Source organism: Cornus florida, unplaced genomic scaffold, assembly GCF_030987335.1.
Source record: "Cornus florida cultivar Cherokee Brave unplaced genomic scaffold, ASM3098733v1 CherokeeBrave_3.0.0_Hap2_Chr05, whole genome shotgun sequence".
Lineage (NCBI taxonomy): Eukaryota > Viridiplantae > Streptophyta > Magnoliopsida > Cornales > Cornaceae > Cornus > Cornus florida.
The window spans coordinates 113045548-113068249 of record NW_026775575.1 but is presented as its reverse complement, the minus strand read 5'-3'; the positions used below and the strand labels follow the sequence as shown (position 1 = coordinate 113068249).

General features: G+C 37.0%; 1 protein-coding gene across 2 annotated transcripts; it reads left to right on the top strand.

Annotated features, from left to right (window-relative positions):
- Positions 1-3243: 3243 nt before the first annotated feature.
- Positions 3244-21831, top strand: LOC132308679 (flowering time control protein FPA-like). 2 transcript variants are annotated; one of them, XM_059806845.1, is made up of 5 exons: positions 3244-3822; positions 4932-5035; positions 5122-5236; positions 18545-19710; positions 20326-21831. In XM_059806845.1, exons 4-5 carry the CDS (start codon positions 18692-18694, stop codon positions 20945-20947), a joined length of 1641 nt encoding a protein of 546 aa, XP_059662828.1. In that variant the 5' UTR covers positions 3244-3822; positions 4932-5035; positions 5122-5236; positions 18545-18691; the 3' UTR covers positions 20948-21831. The 2 variants fall into 2 exon arrangements, with proteins under 2 accessions (XP_059662828.1, XP_059662827.1); XM_059806844.1 differs by having other exon boundaries at positions 4932-5236.
- The last annotated feature ends 871 nt before the right edge of the window (positions 21832-22702 follow it).

Genomic DNA, 22702 nt, shown 5'->3' with positions numbered 1-22702 from the left:
ATGGCAAAGAGCAACCCATATTTATAGCCAAAACTGTTGCCTTAATCACCACCAATAGTTCAGCATTAATCAAGTGCATTTAACTCTTATTTATTGCACCATTAACAATGCATTTTCCACTTATTTAATAAACCATTAATTCAACACCATACCTAATTAGTGGACACCAAATATATAACAAAACAAATGCTTTAAAAAGTATATTAGCAGTTCTTTTTGCATAATGTCATTGTAGGAGGAAACGTTGTACATCAATAAAGCACATTCAGTAATTTTATTAACTAACAATTTTTTTTTGGGTGAATAATAAATTTTGTGTTTTTAAAGTATCAATTCTTAAACATACTATGATTTATAATGTTTTATTTTAAATATTTTGTTTTATTTGGATTTGATTGTAACGACCCACACCACCATATGGTATAATATTGTCCGTTTTGGGCTTGAGCCCGCACGGTTTTGCTCTTAAACTTCACCCCAAAAGGCCTTATACCAATTGGAGATGACACACTTACATATAAGCACTTCACCTTTCCTCTACCCAGGCGATGTGGGACTGTGCACCCGTAGCTCGCCAGTGTGGTAGCCTGACAGTGTCTCTCTCACCCGCCCACGGCACACCCGCCTACAGGGTCATCACAATCCACCCCCCTTGGAGGCCCGACGTCCCTGTCGGCACACTTCCGACTAGGTCAGGCTCTGATAGCATTTGTAATGACCCACTCCACCACATGGTATGATATTGTCCGCTTTAGGCCTGACCCAGCCGGAAGTGTGCCGACGGGGACTTCGGGTCTCCAAGAAGGGTGGATTGTGATGACCTTGTGGGCGGGTGTGCCGTGGGCAGGTGCAAGAGACACTGTCAGGCTACCACACTGGCGAGTTAGGGGTGCACAAGTCCCACGTCGCGCTGGGTAGAGGAAAGGTGAAGTGCTTATATGTAAGTGCATCATCTCCAATTGGTATGAGGCCTTTTGGGGTAAAGCCCAAGAGCAAATCCGTGCGGGCTCAGGCCCAAAGCGGATAATATCATACCATGTGGTGGAGTGGGTAGTTACAAATGGTATCAGAGCCTGACCCAGCCGGAAGTGTGTCGACAAGGACGTCGGGCCTCCAAGAGGGGTGGATTGTGATGATCTTGTGGGCGGGTGTGCCGTGGGCGGGTGCGAGAGACACTGACAGACTACCACACTGGCGAGTTACGGGTGCACAAGTCCCACATCACCTGGGTAGAGGGAAAGGTGAAGTGCTTATATGTAATTACATCATCTCCAATTGGCATGAGGCCTTTTGGGGTGAAGCCAAAGACCTTGTGGGCGGGTGTGCCGTGGGCGGGTGCGAGAGACACTGACAGGCTACCACACTGGCGAGTTACGGGTGCACAAGTCCCACATCACCTGGGTAGAGGGAAAGGTGAAGTGCTTATATGTAATTGCATCATCTCCAATTGGCATGAGGCCTTTTGGGATGAAGCCAAAGAGCAAAACCGTGCGGGCTCAGGCCTAAAGCGGACAATATCATACCATGTGGTGGAGTGGGTTGTTACATTGATGGAAATCTAAATCCATTCTAATATCATCGGATCATTTATTTCATTACATAAAGCCTATAATTTAATTTAGGGATAATTTCACTGACACCCCCAGTAGTTTGGCCAAATATCGATCTAAAACATCTTTCGAAAATAAGTATCACTCACGTTACAAACGTTTGCTCCGTTTTTCACTCACACCCCAAAAGTTAGTTGACAGGTGTGTCAGACCACTTTTTATATGTAAAAAAACATTCTTACCCTTTGACTTTGGTTTGACCTATTTAATTATTTTTTTAATAATTAAAATGACATACCCTTGTAATGTTAGACTTTTATACCCTTCACATGTTTTACACTTCTCTAACCTTCAAAGACCATCATTGTTCCTCAGTTTCGGCGACCATTGGGCCGCGGATGGCGAATATCTTCCAAAATTCTACTTCAGATATTCTTTCTCAGCTGATGCTCTTCTCCTTCCCTCTCTCTATATCTATCTCTGACTCTCTCTCTCCCCTCATCTTCACTGTACACTATGACTCTGTCTAATCTTCTATCAACTCCTCCCACCTTCTCCTACAAACAACCCCTGTACACAGCCTCACCTCTCTCTCTCAACCTCAGAAACCCATCCCTTCTTTCTCTAACAAATCGCACAACCAAACCCTGAAGGCTCATAACTGCCCAATCCAACGGTAGCGATTCAGTAAACCATTCGTCATGTTTTCCCTTGCCCACAACCCACGTCTGATTCTCCTCAAGCTATGGAGTGCAAGAAAATCCATTGAAATTATTTAAAGTACGCTAATTTCATTTTAAAGAGAGGTGAGAACTGGCAAGCAGAGGTGGAAGATCTCATTTCACCGCTCTCCGTCGTCCAGCAAAAAACATCCTCCCAACGAGTTTATCTACCCAATTTCTGGGTCGTTAATGGCCGACCCTGTCATCGTCTCCTCTGGCCAAACCTTCAAGCGTAATTGTGTTCAAGCCTGCAAGGCTTTAGGGTTCAAACCCATTCTCTCTGACGGCTCTACCCCTGATTTCTCCAATCTCATTCCCAATCTCGCCCTCAAATCCATCATCCTCAACTGGTGTGAAATTTTTCTCTTAAACCCTCCCAAACCCATCGATCTTCAATCCGCGGAGAAGCTCGCTCGTAAATTATTGGCCTAACAACAAACCACCCATAACGAAGAGAACAACCAGTTGATTAAAGGGGTTGTAGAGAATGGCAATGATGGTGTCAAGAAGTTCACTCACGCCGAGTCCGAGTTGACTTGGCAACAGACTCACTTCGCTTCCAGTTCCAACTCGGACGAATTTGTGGCCACCACCACTCCTCTGCCGCTATCCACTCGACCATCTTGTTATTCTGCTTCTTCTTCTTCCTTCTATATCGAAATCCTAAACCCTAATTTTAGTAGATATGTGAGGTTCAACACTATGCAAGCTATAGTTCTTGATGTGCTGTTGATTTTCCCTGATCTTCTGGAGAGGAGCTTCAATCCAAGAGATGGGTTGGGTTTGGATTTGTTGATGAGCTTAGACAGCACTGTGTTTTTGTTCCTTCTGGTGTGTTTGATATATGGCTCATCTTCTTGCTTGTTGGGTCAGCTGCCCAGATTGCCGATTGTTGCCGATGCCACGGACAGGCAAGTTCTATGAACGCATCAATTTGGTCAGATCCGCTCATATATATATATATAATTTGTAATTAAATGTGATTAAAAAATTAGGGGTAAACATGTCTTTTTACACGTTTTTAATGGAGACCGTAACCGACAACCAAAACTAGTGAGGTGTAAATGAAATTATCCCTTTTATTTAAATTCTATCCAGATGTATACCAAACAAACAAGGATTGTTGGTCAAGTCTTTGAATCTTTTCCTTTCCTTTCCTTTCTCAAAAAGCTTTTCTAACGGAATTGTTTCAAACACAGCGTTACTTCGTTTTTGCTTTTCCTTCCAACGAGAGGAACTACTGCTACTTGCAATCTTCGTTTGCTTCCTCTGCTATGATGCCTGTAATTCAAACACTGCTCAAACCCAAAATCTTGATCGGATTTGGGGACCTTCTGTACTCTCTCTCTTACATTCTCTATCATCGTTCAAACCCTATAGCAGTTTCTCTTTTCCATTCCTCTTCTGTCTTGCACATGTTGTATAAATTGCGCAATTACTACACGTATAACAGATTAATACAACATTTTGTATATACTATACCATTTTCTTGATTCTCTTTGCCCGGTTTGAGTTTTTGGTGCTTGAGTGAATTCCAAAAAGAAGAAATGGTTAGTTTTCTTTGACTTCAATCGCTATGTTTTTATTGCAGAATTGCAATTATATTCCGTATATGTTGTTTAATGTTTTTGTTAATAGGCAGTTTACATTTTATTTCAGTTGGGTTTTCTATTACAAAGAATTGCAAGACTTGGTGGTTCTGTTTTGCTTTTATCTTTTCCCCCTTTTGCATTGCATTATTTTGATGGTATTGAACGGTTGGTCTATTATTTCGGTTTAATTGATTTTGTGGGCAAACCCATACTGGGCTAATGTTAGAGGTGCTTGTCTCGTATCGGATTGGTCATGGGCTTATATGGCTGGGTAAGCAACACTACCCGACAACTTAAGCGGGGTCAAAGGGCAAGTGCCCGGCTTGTTACAATGGTGGTATCAGAGCCAAACTCCATCCTTAATCCAATGTGCCAAATCCCGTCCTTAATCCGATGTCACTCCAAGCGCCATCTCAGAAGGTGTCCGGAGTCTCTACCGGGTAGGCAAGGTGGTCCGACCGCATTGAGAACATTGCGAGTTTATGTGGGGGAATGTTAGAGGTTCTTGTCCCCATTGGATCGGATCCAGATTGTGAACCCGGTGGCTGTTTACAACTAACCTCTATCCGCTTTACAAAACTTAAATATTATACTACTCTCTCTCAAGCAATCAGACAGGGTTCTCCAAGCTTCAAACACCAATCCAGTTTTCCTGGCTTTCTTGAATTCTTGAGAAACAACATTAAGGGTTTCTGTAAGCTCCAAATGCCCCTTTCTAGTACAAATTCGAAATTTTGAACAGATATACCCACACACATCTGTTGTGTAACTTGTGTTCTTATGTATCCCTATTTTAAATGATCAGATAGGGCCTCTTTGAGCTCCAAATCCTCAACACAATAGTGGAAAGTGAGAATGAGGGCCTCTGTGGGCTACAAGTTCCCCCGACCTCCTGTTGAATGTTTTATATTAGTGTTAACAATTAGAAAGTTAACAAAACTTTATACTCATGCCATACAAGGGTTCACCCTAGTGCAGTTGCTCGTGTTCATGCGTATTTGCATGCATGCATCTGTATCAAGGTTGTATTTGTTTAGTGATGATTGGTATTCTTGTTACTTCTATAGGCTGGCAATGGTGGAAAGGACAGATTCCACAAAGATGACCTTCATGATCCGAAGAGAAAAGCCATCATGGGCAGAACAGTGCACCTCCATCAAGACACCTCTAGGTTGGAAATCTGTCGCACATCTGACAATACTTTGACCACTCACTTTTTACAGTTTGGCAAGTTTGAGGGCGTTGCTTTTCAAGCAGGACGTAGCTATGCTTTCATTAATTTTAAAATGAAGACGAGGCCTTTGCTGCAATGAGTGCATTTCAAGATTTTGTTGACGCTGGAAATCCACTTAAACTCAAGTTTGCAAAAGTGGTTAGTTTTGTCATTTTTTAATATATATATATATATATTTTATATTGCACTGCAATGTTGCTGTAATTTCTTGTATATGTAGATTTCACATCGATTATTTAAATCATTATCTTGAAGCCGTGGCAGCTTAAGTTAATGCATGTCGAGAGACATCATGTAGTCCAAATGTCCCAATCACTAATTTCTATGGGAGAAGAATCTTTGCCCTTTGTTAAGGTTCCACTTGTCATGCTTGCACTATTGGGTTAACCAATTTTTGAGAATGGAGACAGTTACTCTGAAAGTGAATTTAACTATCAGATAGAAAGGGTAGACATTATAACCCAAGCAATATGAATAGGCTCTTCTTCATTTCCATTGCATGCTCCACAGTCTCTAGTTTGCAAGAGGTTGGTAGTCTTTTCTTTGAGAAAGTTCTACGGTGTATGTAAATTAACAGTCCTATAATAAGATTACTATGTTACTTGCAATTATTTGAAGTGGTCCATCTGTTATGCATACCAACAAAAATAAAAGGAAAATGGTAAGTTACTATCACATCTATAGGGTGACATTGTACTATGAGAATAGTTCCTTCTTCCATTTGCATTGATTCTCTATATTCTATTCAATCAATAACAACTATGACTATTTTATTTTATTTTTGGTAAGTAACTACGACAATCCTATGTTAAACAGAGACTTGCAACTTAATCAGACTAGTGGTTCTACACTTACGAGTCATGTCTTATTTGTACCACTTTAAGTGGAGCCATTCCTCATGCTCATCATCACTATTATCTGAAGCAGCATAATAACTTCTCATACAGGAGGATAGACATTTTTTTTTGAAGGAATAGATCTTTCCATTTTCAATTGCTTTCTCAACATATTTTCAGTCAAGGAGGAGAATTCCCATTTTAGAAGCTAAATCTTCAACTTAATGACATTATAGCTTACACATCCTTTAAAAAATTTAAACTCAATAAGAAATGTCATAACTGCAATTCTTTAGAATGGGCCCATCTGCGATGCTTTTCACCTCCATTAAAGGAAGAAATGATAAGTTTTTACAAAAATAAAGGTGGACATTATTAATTAAGGAATAGGTCCTTCAATTTTCTGTTGAATGGTTTACATGTTATTAATCAACAAAAAGAGTAGTCTTAAACAAAAATATGCAGTTTAGGGTTAACTAAATAACAGTCCCACACTTAAGTATTATTTGCATTTCTTTGGGTGCACCAACCAACATCCTTACTGCCACCACTGGAAGAAGGGGATTGATAAGTAATCAAGTCAAGGGCTTTGAGTTGGACTTGAAATGTTAGATAAAAGTGAAGAGCAATGGAAATAAGGAGGATTGTGAAGATGCTGGTTAGTCTATGAAACATATAAAGATAAAAAAGAAAGAAATTTCATCTAAGTGTTAAATCATTCTATCTTTTGGCGTCTTATGATAGTCAAGATCAGCAAGCTGTTGTCCAAGGCTTCATATCTTTAGGAAGCTCAACATTAACTGGGGCCTCAATTTTGTTTTTGAATGTGATGTTGGTTTACCAGTAATCAAGTACAAGTTAGACAAAAATAATCAGTATGATCCCAATGAGATATCTGCATATCATTGACTGCTCTGGAATCATTGGACCACAGTGGCATGATCAGTGTGTGTGTGTGTGTGTGTGTCAGAGAGAGAGAGAGAGAGAGAGAGAGAGAGAGTTTTTTCCCTTTTCTTTTTCTTTTTTCTCTTTTTTATTTAATAGCTTATAATATGTATTTATCCATTCTTCTTTCATTTAGCATATCAACTTCATAAATTCATTTAATTCAAGTTTTAAAGTTGTTCTTTTTCTACCTTTTAAATTGCTTTGACTTTTTTACCTATACATGACATTCAAAACAATACGTGTATATAAATATGTGTGTGGAAACTTTGGTTCTAACTTCTACGTAGTAATTGATATTTTTCTTATAATTTAGATGTTTATTTCTTCTGTTTGTTTTTTCGGTATACTTCCCAATAACATTCATCATAAGATTAAATTGGCATCTTTAAAGTTCATAAGAGTAATGGTATTCTTTTTTAGGTGACATAATAGTATTAGAAGCTACACACATGACACACTTTAGTTAATTCAATAATTTACTACTTCTAATATACGAATAATTTGACTTTTATATTGGTTGGTAGTTTTTGTCTTCTCAATGGTGAACTTTGTGCACCTTGTCTTCGTACTTGGTATGTTACATTTAATTATATAGTATTTTGGCTCGAACTTAGAATATCTATCTACACTTCTCAAAGTTCAATTTAATAATTTCATTTTTTTTCCTGTTTTTACTATCAACTGTCCTATCTCTAATTCAATTTCAAATTCAGTAACATTGTAGATACCTTTGTTCTGGGACCATTGATTCTTCATTGATACCAAGATTCAAGAATGAAGACCTTGAAAAGAAAAATAAAAAGTTTACCGTGTTTTTGAAAGGGTTTAGTGTTCTTTTTTTAGCCCTTTTTTGATAAGTGTACGTTTTTTGCAGTTCTGCATTTGCCAGAGATGAATTAACTTGATTCTATATCTTAGCTTAGTTGCACGCTCAATAAATTGGTTAAAACAATGCCGCTTAGGTCATGACGTTTGAATTAATGTATTACCTCGTATTGATTTGGACAATGGTAATACTACTACTTCTTATTTTTGGGGTGTAACACCGTGAGATGTTTATTCTAGTGTGCTTATGTCATTATGAAGTGAGCAGTGTCCATATATACTTAGATTGTCACATGACAACTCAAGATGTAGGCATATGACAGCTGAAGTGGCATAGCCCTTGTAATCAGGGTCAGCTTGACACAGTTCGAACTTTAATATGAAATAGTTAAATTAGGCCTTTTCACATTAGCTATATTAATACAATATAAATAAATTTTATTTAAAAATTATTCTCTCTGCGTACATATCGACCAATAAAAGAGCAATTGTATTTATTTGGTAATTAATAATAAAGCATAATCAATACAATAAAAGAAATATATAAGAATATAATGAGATCACTTGTATGGGGTCTCTTCTCCCATTGGGGGCTTTAGTTGGCTGCCTTAATTGCCTTATGGTTGCTTGTGATCAATGAGATATGACACAACGTCGAAGTAAAATATTGGTTGGATCTTAGGGTTTCTTTATAGATCTAGGGTTGCTTTTTGGAGGGTAGAGTTGACGAGACCCTAGAGTGACTGCCTCTCTCCTCTCTAATCCTTATATTTCCTCCCTATTGTTCTCATTTTTTTTTCTTTCTTTTTTTTTTTTTTTTTTTTTTTCTGCATTTTCGCCTTCCGAGTTTTGGTTGGAAGCTTTCTCCATTTGCCTTGTTGTTGGTACTTTAGCTTGGGGAGATCAATTTCGTGTTGCCGGTGAGATGTAACTTTACTTTCTTCGCTATTTATAAATTGTTCCTTTTCCACTTTATCACATTCTTATTTCCCATCAAATCGTTGCATCCAAAGACCTGTGTACGCATTTCCAGAATTTTGAGAATTGAACTCAACTTTCTTCCTATAGATTTGCTTGGTTGAGAATAATTGGCTTCTTATATATGTTACATCCTACAAATATTGTTTCTTTGCTTGTTATTTGTTTTTGTTTTTTTTTGTAGTTTTGTCCATTTGTTTGATGACTTTGTGTTATTTGTATCTTGTGGTTTTATTAATTAACTAAATTTGGCTTTGGAAATTATTCTTCAGTTAGTCTAGGCAGAATCTGGATCTCTCTTGCTCTCCTGGTTGTATGGCGTTTGTGGATGCATAATTGATTGATTAATCAAAGCAACTCACATTGATTTTTCTAAAGCATTCTCTAAGCATTTCCTACCCTAGGGTTTCGTGAGAAGGGAATCGAGATAGTTGATTATGACAATTTGGCAGTATTGGGATGTCGTGAGGGATAAAATTTAGTCAGTAAAACTATCCCAAATTTGCGGCATTGTTGCGATGTTATGGGAAGCACAAATAGTTATAAATAGGGACACAGGTTGATTGTAAACTAGGTTAATTTTTTTTAATGTTGATTTAGCTTAAAAAGAGTGAACGCAACATTGTCCCAAAGTTCAACTTTGTGTAGACTTTGTTTACTTATTGAGTGGAATTATTTATTTATTCATTAATTATTATTATTATTATTATTTTATCTTGACTCCTTGAGTGGAAGTTATTATGTAGTTTCATAGATTTGAAATTTTCAAAATTGACGTGATGTTCAATTTTAGATGTAAACCACTGAAAGGTCAAATTAAGTGATGGCATTGCTAAAAAAAGTGTAAAACTGTGCAGTATCTTGGGGTACAATAGCAGCAGTGCTTTATGCTTGCCAATGCATCAGCAAGAAGTTTGTCTCGAGTTGTTTTCCAACTATTCTGTACTAATTCAAGCATTCTTATCAAGGGACTACATGTTTCTTTTTAATTTTTATATATTTTTTAAGTGACTTTTCTGAGAGTACTATGGGTTCTTTTGGTTGGATTATAAATGCAGTCAGATTAAGATGGAAACTGAAAATATTTATGGAAAACTTACCCTGAGTCAATTTTGTAATATATTTACTGTGAGGTTCGATAATACTCTGACCTTAAACTGACATAAAAGTAATTATTATTTTCAAATTTTCCACAATGAAGTTCTTTTTCTTATCCCTTTTTTGTATTTCTTAATAATTAATTTCCTTGAAAACATTTTTTGATTTGATATTAAGTTCTTCTTGACTCATAGTATGAAGCTTTGGCAGAGTGATCAAGTAAAAGACTAAATAGGAAGCAATAGCCTAGAAAGTTTTTATGCCCTTATATTTTTGAACTTTAAACATGAACGAAATATCCTTAAAAAGCGAGAACAAAGATCTGTATATTATGTATTAATTATATATTTAGAAATATTTATGAAATGGTGTCTAAATAGGTAAGGTGGTGAGATTCAGAAAAAGGAAGAATTAGTGGATATCTTAATGCTGTCCATATGTACTCAAAGCACAAAATATCAAGATTCAGTTGACGAGACAAGTAAATTTGCAGTTATGAGCTTATAATAGGCTTAATTTTTATTGCTTATGCCTTGTGGGTACAAAAAGTAGACATTTTAGAAGAGGTCCTGTAATCAGTTGGCGAGGCTAGTCTTAGGGTTAAGCCGTTAGGGAAAATTTTGACTTAGAAATCACTGAGTGATGCTTTATAATCTAAGATCTGTCTTACTCATGAGTATGTTTTATTAATGAGTTTCATATAAGGGTAATAACTATGGATCTACAGAGAGATGCTTTAGACTTGAAGGGATTTGTGAAGTTGTAAAAGCAGAAAGTGATTTGTTTTTAAGTTGGACAACAAATTTATAACCAAGGAAGATTTTAAAGGATGGTGCTATTAGAGAAGAAATCGAGAATTCTTGAGCCTTATGCAAAGTTCGTAATCAGACCGAAACAATAACGATATTTGATGAATATTCGGTTAGCCATTTGATGTTACACTGAATGCTATGTAATTAAGAAACTTATCCATTAACTAAATATAGGGTTGGTTGAAATAAGGATGTTCACGTGATGTGTAGAAAGATAGTAGTGGGCTTATATAAAATAGAAATATTTGTATAAGATAAAAAGGTGTCACTTGTGTTCCAATTTGTGTATTTTGGTTTACTTGGAGTTATTATAGGACTGTTTGGCGTTGTTGTCTCTTGAAAGCCTGATAATGTTTGGTGATGAATTATGTAAAGCACTTTATGTTAGAAGTACTTCTAAATTTGTTTGAAAAACGATATTGTTTAGCTTCACAATAGTGTCATTTTATAGTGATATATTGTCATTTTGCAACCCTTTTTTTTTTTTTTTTGCTATAATAAAATCTCAGTTGCTCATTAAATAATTGAAACATGTGGTATGCTCAAATGTCAACATTTCTTTAGATTTTATTGGTTCAGATAATTATATGAGGATCCAGTTGTTTTAAGTTTCCTTCTTTTTTTCTTTTTTTTTTTTTTTGTGGTTTTCAAAATTGTTTTGTATATTATTAATTTTATAATATTCTCAATAAAATTGAGTTTAGTAGAATTAATAATCATAGATTTTTGTTGTAATGATAGAATAGCAGCGGTAACTTAGTTTTTTATTTTTATGATTAATAAATGGGTTTTTTGTCCATGGGAAAGAATAGCCTAAAAGTTTTCTGGAGCCAAAATCTCTTCCATTAGACAAATGTTCAAAGTAAAAGCATTTTAGCTTGCTGCCAAATATACTCCAAAACAACGAAGGATGTGCAAAGAGCGTGTGGGTTGTGCCGTTTTGTTGTAAGAGAAGACATGGTGTCTAATGAATAATGATGCAATTAAGAACATAGTCCCATATGGTGTATAAATTGTTGAAAGAGCATTTTTTTGCCTGCCTAACTAGTTAGAAATTTAAACACATGCTGTAATGAAATAAGCCGACTTGGTGGCTTTGGTTTGTTGGGGATATGTTTGAGATGAATATCTGCATTATTCTTGTATGGTGCAACATGCACATTTGATGCCCTTACAATTTGATGCTTGCCTTGCATTTTGTTTTCCCTATTTACAAATTTTTTTATCCTGTTTAAAATTTGTGTTGTCCTCCCATTAAGTTAATTAATAAAATTTATAGCAAAGTGGGATGGTACATGCCCAAACTATTTATTTGTATGATTCTAGCTAGCTCCTAACAATCGGGAATTGGAACAAAGCTTCATTGAGCTTAGGACAATTAATAAGACTTTCTGAACTCAATTATATCTTATTTTGTGTAACTGGATTTTTTTTTTTTTTTTTTTTTGTATCTAATGTTGATTAGCCATAACTTGAGGTGAATGAATTGAACTGATTGTTGCTCTGTGTCTTGCTTGTTTAATGAATTCCCTTTTTGTCAATGGTTGGGAAGTCGAATATATTCAACTCTTTTACATATCTATCTGGCTTTATATTCTTCCCCTTTTCAAGTTATCTTCTTGGTCTGTTAGAGGTTAATGTGGATTCAAAGTGACTTTATGCGGCTAGATTAGCAGTGCAGCTCAAGTACCATACGGTGTATTGAGCAAGGTGTGTTATCTACCAAAAGGAGGGGGCTTAGAGGCCTTGGACATTTGTGGAGGAAAATGACATCCTGGATGTATGTGTCTGACTGTAAAGCATGGAGTTTATTGCAAATGGTCAGGAAACTCATTGAGTGTTCCATCCTTTTGATTGTGGCTGTTAGATAGGGATTTAGGAAGTAAGTCTCATAAGCCATGAATTAAATTGGTAGGGAGAATTGTAGATTTGAACTCCATTATATCACCCTCATTGTTGTGGCCATGGAATAAGGTTTACAAATAGGGAAAGAATTAATTTGAGAGGGAGAATTGGGTGTATAATCATACTTACTGAGAGTGCATTTTTTTTGTAAGGGTAAAATGCTCCGACACCCCTCAGGTTTCCTTTTATTGCTCACAGATTAATCTGGTGAAAAAATTTCTCTGACACCCCCTATCAGAGTTAGCAGCCATTAGTTTTTGAATGAAAAATGTGTTTTTACCATTATACCCCTTCCTTTATTTAGTCAGATGCATGCATCTTTGCTGATATGTATACACTTAAAATGCAAAATGTCACTTTTGCCCTTGATAGTAATCTGAAAAACGATCTCAAGAAACAACACGAAACTGAAGACCAACTTTATACACTATCTCCAAAGCACGAAATCTACAATCTCTCCTCTGTTTCTCTCTCTATAATCTCTCCTCTGTTTCTCTCTCTATAATCTCTCTCCACTGTATCTCTTTCTACTCTTCATTACTCTCTACCTTTGCAGATCTCCATTGCACCAATTCATCACTGAATTCAGTACATTGTTACAATTTGAGACGCATCAAACATCCAATCAAATAATCTTATCATAGCCTAGCAAGGATTTAAATTATTTCAAGTATTCTAATTAATCAGAAACGCCCACCTGCCGATTTCTTCAAATGGGTTGGTTTTGAGTGAGTGAACCGATCTGCGAATTGCTTTTCCAGATTTTCTTTTTGTGTCCCCATCGGCGACGGGGTATTGCAGTTGATTGGTGATATTCATTTAGATCACCGGTGGCCATAGATTCACCCCCAAAAAACTACACTAACCTCCCAATTATGTCAGAAGAAAACAACAAAAATTGAAACTTTTTAACCACACTCACGCCAGAGGACCCCTTCTGAGTCAATGCAGGTTCTGTTTTCTGACTCAATATTTTCAGAACAAGAGAAAGTACTATTGCAGTATGTGTGCTAGGCGTTTGATTGTGAAATACTAGAGGATTTGGAGGAGGATATTAATTATCTGATCAGAATAATTGGAGATCTCAAATGGGTTAGCTAATTATTAATGACTTCTTTAATTTGTTTTGTTTGCTTTCCTTTTTATGTGTGTGTGTATATATAGGACTATATGTATGTATATATAATTCTTGTGTATGAATATTGGTGATGAAGATACTTTTTTGGTAAAAATTATTTTGTGTGTTTTAAGTCAAGAATTCTTTTAATTCTATTACTTGTTGATTGTTTTGTTCCTTTTAAGAAATATGATTTATAGAATTAAGGAGTATTAAATTTCAGAAATAGTTTAGTTTTGGACTGTGTTGGAGTCTGGTTTTGTATGTTAGTTTCTACGTTTGCTTAGAAGATAGAAAATCAAAAAAATGCTCGAGGAAATCCATTTGTAAGTATTTGGTTAGAGATTTTTGGATTTTTTTTTTTTCTATTTGAAAACGAAGCCCAAATTCAGACTACGGCTAAACACAAAACCAAAATTGATTTTGCCAAACTCAACATTTGAACTTTTTATTTTGAAAATCCCAGATTCAGATTACGGCTAAACACAAACCCAAAATTGATTTTACCAAACTCAGCATTTGAATTTTGATTATAAAAATCTCAAAGAATCAGGCGAGAAAGAGAGGGATTGTTCGTGGATTCCCACTAACCACAGGTACTACAGTTGAAAAGAGAGTATGGATAGGTGGTGTGGTTGAGAGAGAGAGAGAGGGAACTTGCAATGAAAAAGAGAGATTGCGGTGGGATTGTTTGTGGATTCCCACTAACCACGGGTCCTACAGTTGAGAAAAAAGAGTATGGATGGGTGGTGTGGTTGAGACGAGAGAGAAAGAGAGGGAACTTGCGATGAAAGAGAGATATTGCGGTAGTCAGTGGTTTGTTGGTGTAGCTGGCGACCAAGGGGCCGGTGGTTATGGTGGAGGTGGCGACAATGGGGAACCGGCGGTTGTGGTGGGGGTGGCCTGAACCGTATATATCTAGTCATATATTATTTGTATGTATATATGTAGTTAATTTAGGCTGGTATTTGTGTCCAAATAAAAATGGCTTAAATGGTGGGAAGGCTAATATATTATATGTATGTATATATGTAGTTAATTTAGGTTGGTATTTGTGTCCAAATAAAAATGGGTTAATTTGTGTCTGCTATCATCATTCCATGTTAGTTTTGGTCTCTCTGTCCTTTATCCTCTATACAAACTGTGATGTTGGCAGACCGGGTCGCGTCAGATTTGACCTGTTTTCTTGCTTGCGAGTCATCAACCCTGTTTAGTACTCTCTTGTAGCCCGGTATATAAGGGCGCTTAGAGTTTGGAGTGGGGGTAGATAGAAGACTGAAAATCACAAAAAGAGAAAGAGAGAGTGAGAGGGTTTGGGGGCTGAAACTTGTAATCTCCTGATTTTCGAATAGTGAAATCTTTCGCCAGATCTTCACCTTGGACTTAGGCATAACTTGTGTCGAACCACGTAAATCTTTGTGTCTTGTGTGGTACTTGTTTTTTGTTGTGTTTCATGATTGTTTTTTGGTTCACGACTGTTTGTCACAGCACAAACTAATCTTCCTCTTCTTTACTGGTGCATTTATTAGTCTTTGTTGTTTATGTTCATATCACTTTAGTCTACTTTCTCTTATTTTACCGCTAAAAGGCATCATTCCTAATTTCTCCCTCGCACTTTGATTAGTAATATATCTTTCCTAGTCATTCCTAACATCCATCTTAACATTATCATATTGCGTTTGGAACACGTGAGTGGAATGGAATGCCCATTCCAACCATTTCTTTTTTTAGTATGAAATTTAAAGTGGGAATTACCATTATCTTGGAATGAAAATCCATTTAACTAAACCTACGGATGGGCATTCCATTCCCAAGTAAATTTTTTTTAAAAAAAATCAAGTTCCTAAAACACCCTCATATTCCAAGTTTAAAAACCACCAGCACACCGCCACCACCTTCCACCACCACCACTGCTTTTCACCACCACCACTTCCACTGCCTTCCACCATCGCCACATCCACCATCGTCACTGCCACTGCCACACTGTCGCTGCCTTCCATTGCCACCACCTTCACCATCACACCACCACCACCACCACCGTTGCCTTCCACCATCTTCATTGTTGCAACCACTGTCACCGTTACCCCCTCCCGCCGCCTTCTACCTATAACGCCGTCACCACCTCCACTGCCTTCCACCACCACCATCTACACCATTGCCGCCTTCCACCACCACCGCTCCACTGCCATTACATTCCACCACCACCACATACACCACTGCTGCCTTCCACCACCACCACCACTGCTCCCACCACCACCTCCGTTTTCCTCCACTGTAGCCTTCCAATGCCACCACCATCGTCACCGCCGCCTTCCACCTCGACCACCATCGTTACCGCCATCCACTACCAATGCATTTCTTTTAAAAATATATATAGAATAATGTTAGTTTATTAATTTAATTTATTTTTCATTGAGGGGTATTTTGGATAATTCAATTTTAAATTCATTTCATTCTAAGTTTTAAATTGGTCCAACCAACCACTGGAATGGTTATTATCATTCCATTCCTCCATCATTTCATATTTGTAATGAGAATGATCATGACCATTCTCATCCTGTTCCCTTTGGCATTCCATTCCATTCCTGATTTCATTACATGAATTCATGGTTCTTGTTTCTTTTTTAATACCAAAACTGCTACGTATAAGTTAGTTGGTCTAATAATTGTCCTTCCGGGTTTCCCTTTTAACTTATTTAGGATCCTTTTATAGTGTAAAATACTACTAGTCTATCTCCACTTTGTCCAACCTGATCCAATCCAATTAATTATATCATCATCTCTCTCTCAATCATTTTTGTATTATTGTCAATTTCAAACACTTCAATAGATTTACATTTCATATATTTTGTTTTAGTTCTATAATTTTTAAGCCTTCTGATTTCGACACAGTTCTCCACATTTTCAGATTTATTGCTAAGTTTTCCTTTGAAGTATACAGTAACATTACATCATCAGAGCATACAACAAGAACCATGAAATTCTCCTTGCAAGTCTTTTGTTATTTCATCCTAAATTTTTGTGAATAAATATGGTCTTAATGCTTATCCTTGTGAATAAATATGGTCTTAGTGCTTATCCTTGGTCCAATCCTACATTTATAAAAAGTCAAGTCTTGCCACATATCATAGAACTAATTTAGTCTCTTTTTTCTGTACATGTCTTGAATAATATTTATAAGTTCTATAGGGATTTATTTTCTTAGTAAATCCTACTGTGACGTCCCACATCCCCTAGGGGCAAGAGATTGTTGGTGGACATCTCCTAACTATGTAGACGCAGTTTAAAAACCGTGAGCACAGAGAGTGTGCAAGGCGGACAATATCTACACACTGGGGTGGATTGTGACAAATGGTATCAGAACTAATCCCTAGCTGCAAATGGGGGGAGCGTGCACAAGCCCACGAGAATCACACCAGCGAGGACTTGGGTCCCATGAGGGGGTGATTGTGATGTCCCATGCTGCCTAGGGGTAGAGGTTGCTGGCACTTGTATGTGTGGAAATCTCCTAACTGTGTAGCCGCGTTTTGAAAACCGTGAGCACGGAGAGTGTGCAAAGTGGACAATATCTTACACGGTGGGCGGGTCAAAACTTACCAATAAAAACTGATTTAATATTAGGGAAAAAATTATCTTCTTGGCATATCAACTAAGAGGGTTATCTAAATCATATATATCCTTTCGATTTGCATATACATCAACTAAAAGAAATACCATTGCAAATGTGCAGTTGTTAAACACTATAATCATATGAACTATATGATCTATCATAATATCATGATAATAGGGCATACACAATCAATGCTTAATTAAAAAACTATGAGCAATAAATGATTGGCCATTAACATATTAACGAGCGACTTTCTTTAAGCTTAAGTTGTCAGAAGAGCATTACTGTACATTTCAGTAGTGCAAAGTGTGCATGAAACACCACTAGCCATTAGCTTGAGTAATATCTTGTGCCACTGCCAAAGGGGAAGGTGTAGTGTTCGGGTCTTTAATGGGATGGAAAAAGGAAGCATGAAGTCATGAAATAATTTCACTTGAGTGTCTGCTGTAAATGATGTTTCTTTCTGTTAGCACCATTGTCATGGTGCATGATGTAGTTAGTAGCAAACCATCTTATGTATCATTTAGTATTTACAGAAGGTAGTCCTTTTATGCTTATTGTGATTATATTGTACTTTTGTTTGAGAGGTGTTTCTTAGTCTTATTCCTTACTCCTGAAACCAAAAGAATCTATAGAAATGGAAAGAAAAGAGTAACTGTAATGTATTCTTGTTGAAGTAAGTTCGCTGTGGAGTTTCAACTTCATTTTTGGTAGGTCTTGTTTCAACTTTTCCTATTCCTTCATCTTTTAGCACCATCATTAGTTAGTTTAATTTTTTTTTTGTAAGATTGTCTTAATAATAAATCTCTTTTAAATGGTTTTCCAAATGGGAATATGATGGCCATGTATGCTTCAATTCTGTCTCCATTATGGATGCAATCATAATTATTAGACCTTTCTCTTTAGTAGTAAGTCTGCTTTAGATTTTCAACTTCATGTTCTAGTCTTTCTTTTACTTTTTCCCAATCATTCTTTTTGCCTGAACACTATCAGTAGTTGTTAAAATATGTTTTGAAGCTTTGATAATAAATCGATATATATGGTTTCCATAGTGAGACTATGATGACTTTTATTATGCTTCATTTTTTTCTCCATTCTGCATGTAATCATAGCTTAGTACCTTTCTTTTGTACTTTGCTGTGATCAATTCATTCATGATATAATCTTATCTGCTTTGTTCGATTAATTAGTTTCTAGATTGTGTACTGATTAGTGATTCAAAAGGCTATATAACCTCCTCAAAAGAAGAATTGGTTTCTCATCTCTATCAAAACAGATCATAATTAGCTTCACACCTGATATGAGTTTACATCACAGGATTAGTCTTCGACGCCATCATATGTTGATGCGTACTTGCAACTCCGATATGAACAACACTCTGCTGTAAGAGGATCTCCATTCTCTCAGAGGGACTCTATAACACATTGTTCTAGTACTGACCCATCTTGTCCTGACAAATCCAAGATGGGTGACAGAAATGCTGAACCGAGTGAGGATTTATGGATTTCGTTTCCGCCTTTACCGAAGGTGGATGAAGTAATTTTAAGAGAGGCCTTTTCACCATTTGGTGAGATTGTGAAGATTACTACATTTCCTGATCGTTGTTATGCCTTTGTTCGGTTCAAAAATGTAATGGCAGCTTGCAGGGCTAAAGAAACTCTCCATGGAAAATTGTTTGGCAATCCCCGTGTACGTATTGGTTTTGCAAAGAGTGAAACTGGGACATCCAACAGCAAAAGGAACTCAGGGAATGCCCCATCCTCCCCGTATTTTAAGTCATATGGGCACCCAGGATCAACTGGGAACTTTCCACCAGAAATGAATTTTGGGAATATATCTGGAGATCCCACCATGAGATCTCGTTTTATCCCAAATGTGGGATCTGGTTATCCTAATTTCATGACTTTCAGCTGGAAAGAAAATCTATGGATGGGTGGAAATGGTGCAGAAAATATCTATGAACATCATATTATTCCTACAGGAGACCGAGGTGCTCACTTCCATGATTTTTTTCAGCAATTTTCTAGAAAAGGTCCATTCTATGACACTCCTCGGGACTTTCCAGAAGATGCCTTACTTTTTCATGGAGCTAAGAAACTGAGGACCGGCTCCTTTACTCTAGAGAACAGGCTTCCAGAAGATGCAAAGCATGTTCTTCCTAGGACCTTCCCCGATTTTCCCCAGCCTGAGTTCCTTGATAAAAACTTCGAGTCTGGATCTTTTGGGTATAAACAGATCCCTGATCATGCAATGAATCATTCTTATGGGGAGAGAAGCAATCACTGGAATGCATCTTATGATAGTTTTCAAGTTTGTTCTGGTTCATTGCTTTCGAACCCTGTTGAGTGGAAAAGATTAACCCCCGAATCGCATCAGTCTTCCATAACTGGAGAGTGGAAATGGGAAGGAACTATAGCAAAGGGAGGAATTCCCATCTGTCGTGCTTGCTGCTTGCCTGTGGGAAAAGTACTGGACATGATGTTGTAAGTGGTGAATTTGTCCTTGTTAGTTGAAATTTTTGGAATAATTGTCATCAGCTTCAAATATCTCAAAAGGCTATTTGCAGTTTTTCTTTTTCCAGCTGTGACGTATGCTAACTATTTGTCACTCTCTTGCCCACTTTTGTCTTTCCATGGGAACTCAAGACATTATATAATCCAACACTTGGCTTTCTTGTCACTGCACCATTTTGTAATTTTTTTTTGTTTTTTTCACCATTTTGTAGTTTGATTAACCTTTTATGTCATTAATTATCTTCCATATTAGGAGAAAGTACTTACTCTCATAGATGTTATCTCATGGAATTAGAACCAGGCTATATTGGCAGATCCATAGGGTACGAAGACAAAACTCCATCCGTCATAGTGATTGTTAATACCAACTGAATTTTACACCAACTAAAATGGACTTATTTTTAAATGCTATGAGAACAAGTTGGACTTGTTCAAAAATTGTTGTAAAATGTAGTGGAGTGATTTCAATTCCATGGGACATCCAATGTACTTGTACACTAGTTTAAATGAAATTACAATTTTCTCTTGCTTACCTATTGAATTGGCGTAATGCAAACACTTACATAGTCTCTCTCAATTTTGCAGACCTGAATTCTTGGATTTCACCGCAAGGACTAATCTTGACACTCTTCCAAAGCGTTACTATCAAGCAGCTAGTTCTTGGGTGGTATTCTTTGCCCCTAAAAGTGATGCTGATATGTATATGTACAATGAATTCTTGGATTATCTGGGGGAGAAACAGCGAGCAGCGGTGGCTAAGCTGGATGAAAACACAACTTTGTCTCTTGTACCTCCTTCAGAATTTTCTGAGAAAATATTGAAGGTACCAGGGAAACTGAGCATCTCTGGTGTTGTGTTGAGGTTGGAGCACCCTAGTTCTAATAGTGGATCTCTTCTTCATCCAAATGAGAGAAAAGATACAAATGTAATGTCTTCTCATGGGGATACATCATACCCGGTGGCAGCATCATATTCAGGAGTACCATCTCAGTTTGGTCCATTGCAACAATTGCAGCAGCAGCCGCAGATATTAAGTGTGCCTACAGAGCCTCAAAGAGAGCGTCAGATAGGCAATCAAGGGAACCAACATCCCGAAACATCTGGTACGCTTGAGGAAGCAGATGCAGATCGCCAGAAAAGGCTTCTAGCAACTTTACAACTGGCGGCAGCTCTTCTTAAGCAGACCCAAGAAGGAAGAGGTACTTAACCAGCAATAGGTTTGAAGGGCGACAAACATGAAGTTTTATAGTATGCCTTCTGGGAAATAGCTACATCCGAACTGTCCTTTCTTTCACTTTGTTTAGTGAACAGCCGCCCTTTGACTTTATTAGAAGCACCAGGGTTACTTGGTTTTAACCTTTGCTTTGTGAAATAAAGTGGACCACCCCGTTTTGATGCTCGCTTAAATGTTACAAAGACTTGGAAGCTTTTCTAAGTCCTTTCACTGCTCTGTTGTGTGGACATACGATGTTTAATTAGTCCGACATTGTCTTTATCTGTCAGTGATGGTAGTTCTCATTTTGTTTTGGATCTTTTATGCAGCTATCCTTGTCAAGTCATTTGTTTATAAGGTGATCAAGTCATCGTCTATTGTATTTTTCTTCTGACCTTTTCTTACAGCTTCCTGGTGGACATAGAAGAACACTACAGAAAAAGCACCCATTTCTCTACCACTACCAGCTCCGGAAGATTGAAGAGAAGGGGGAACAAGTAAAGTGGAGAGCAAAGATCTCCAGAGATGCTCATCTCATTCCTTTTTAGAGGCTCCACCAGTGTGACCAAACAGCCAAACCTCAAAAAATGAATGGTTCCAACTTCCGGTGGCAGAAATGCGTCATTGGGATCCGTTGCAGTGTGCGCGATCACACGCGTGTTGTGGATGGATGGTCATATGAACATCTTTATGAACTTTCAGTCTTTCTTGGGTACGAAGAGTACAAGTTAATTCTGTTTCTCTTGACCTTTAGCTCATACAAAAGGGTGGTTCATAGAGCCCGAGAATGGTAAGCTAGTTGGTGATGGGATGGTGGAAAACTGCGTGCGTGGTTAAGTTTTATGAGATTTTTTTTGCTTTTTTTTTTTTTTTTTTTTTTTTTTTTTAAAGAACTAAAAAACATTAAGGGTGTGTTCGATCGCATGAAATTGAAGCATTGGAATTATTTTTCTCAAATTTTACCAATTCAAATTCCAAGACTTCAATTTCATGCAATAAACACACCTTAATTGCTTTTGACAAATGATTATCTTAAAATTATCTGATCACAGGCTTTCATAATTATTTTTAACACAGCGATTTTAAAAAGTTTTCCTTGTGAGTATGTGTAAGGCTCTTGTTCGTTTTAAGCCACTCCGTTAGGACAGGGTGGAACACAAATCGAGGTAATTTCGCAACTCTCAACCCATTTCTTACTTGCATAAAAGCATATAAATATACACATTACTGTTCAAAATGATCCTGATACGGTAGCTATAACTGTTTATATATGTGTATATATAATTATATATGAAGATTAAGGAAGGTTTCACCCGTGTGCTGTCTTACTGCTAAAGAAAGGCACACACATACACCCACAATTAATATTTGTGAATTTTTTCTCCCGAGAGAATTCAACAATCATCCTCATTTGCAATAAGTATAAAGATCTCACTACTATAAATCAGACATTTAGAGTTGATTTAGCCATAAAAATTCGTCTACATCATAACTATTGTTAGCTCCAGGGAGTTGATTCAAGTGACTGGATGATGTGATATATATATGTTTTTTTGGTTGAAAAGAAGGGAAAGATGCTTCTATCATATTATTTTTACCTATAGACTCTCATTATATAAAATTAGGTATTCATTCCAAATATTTGGGAAGGTTAGAAATAAAAATTACATACTTGCAGTAATTGCTCCTCCTTTCTCTCTCCTATTCCCCTAATTTTGGGCTGATAGAAAAATACAAAGTATTGAGGGA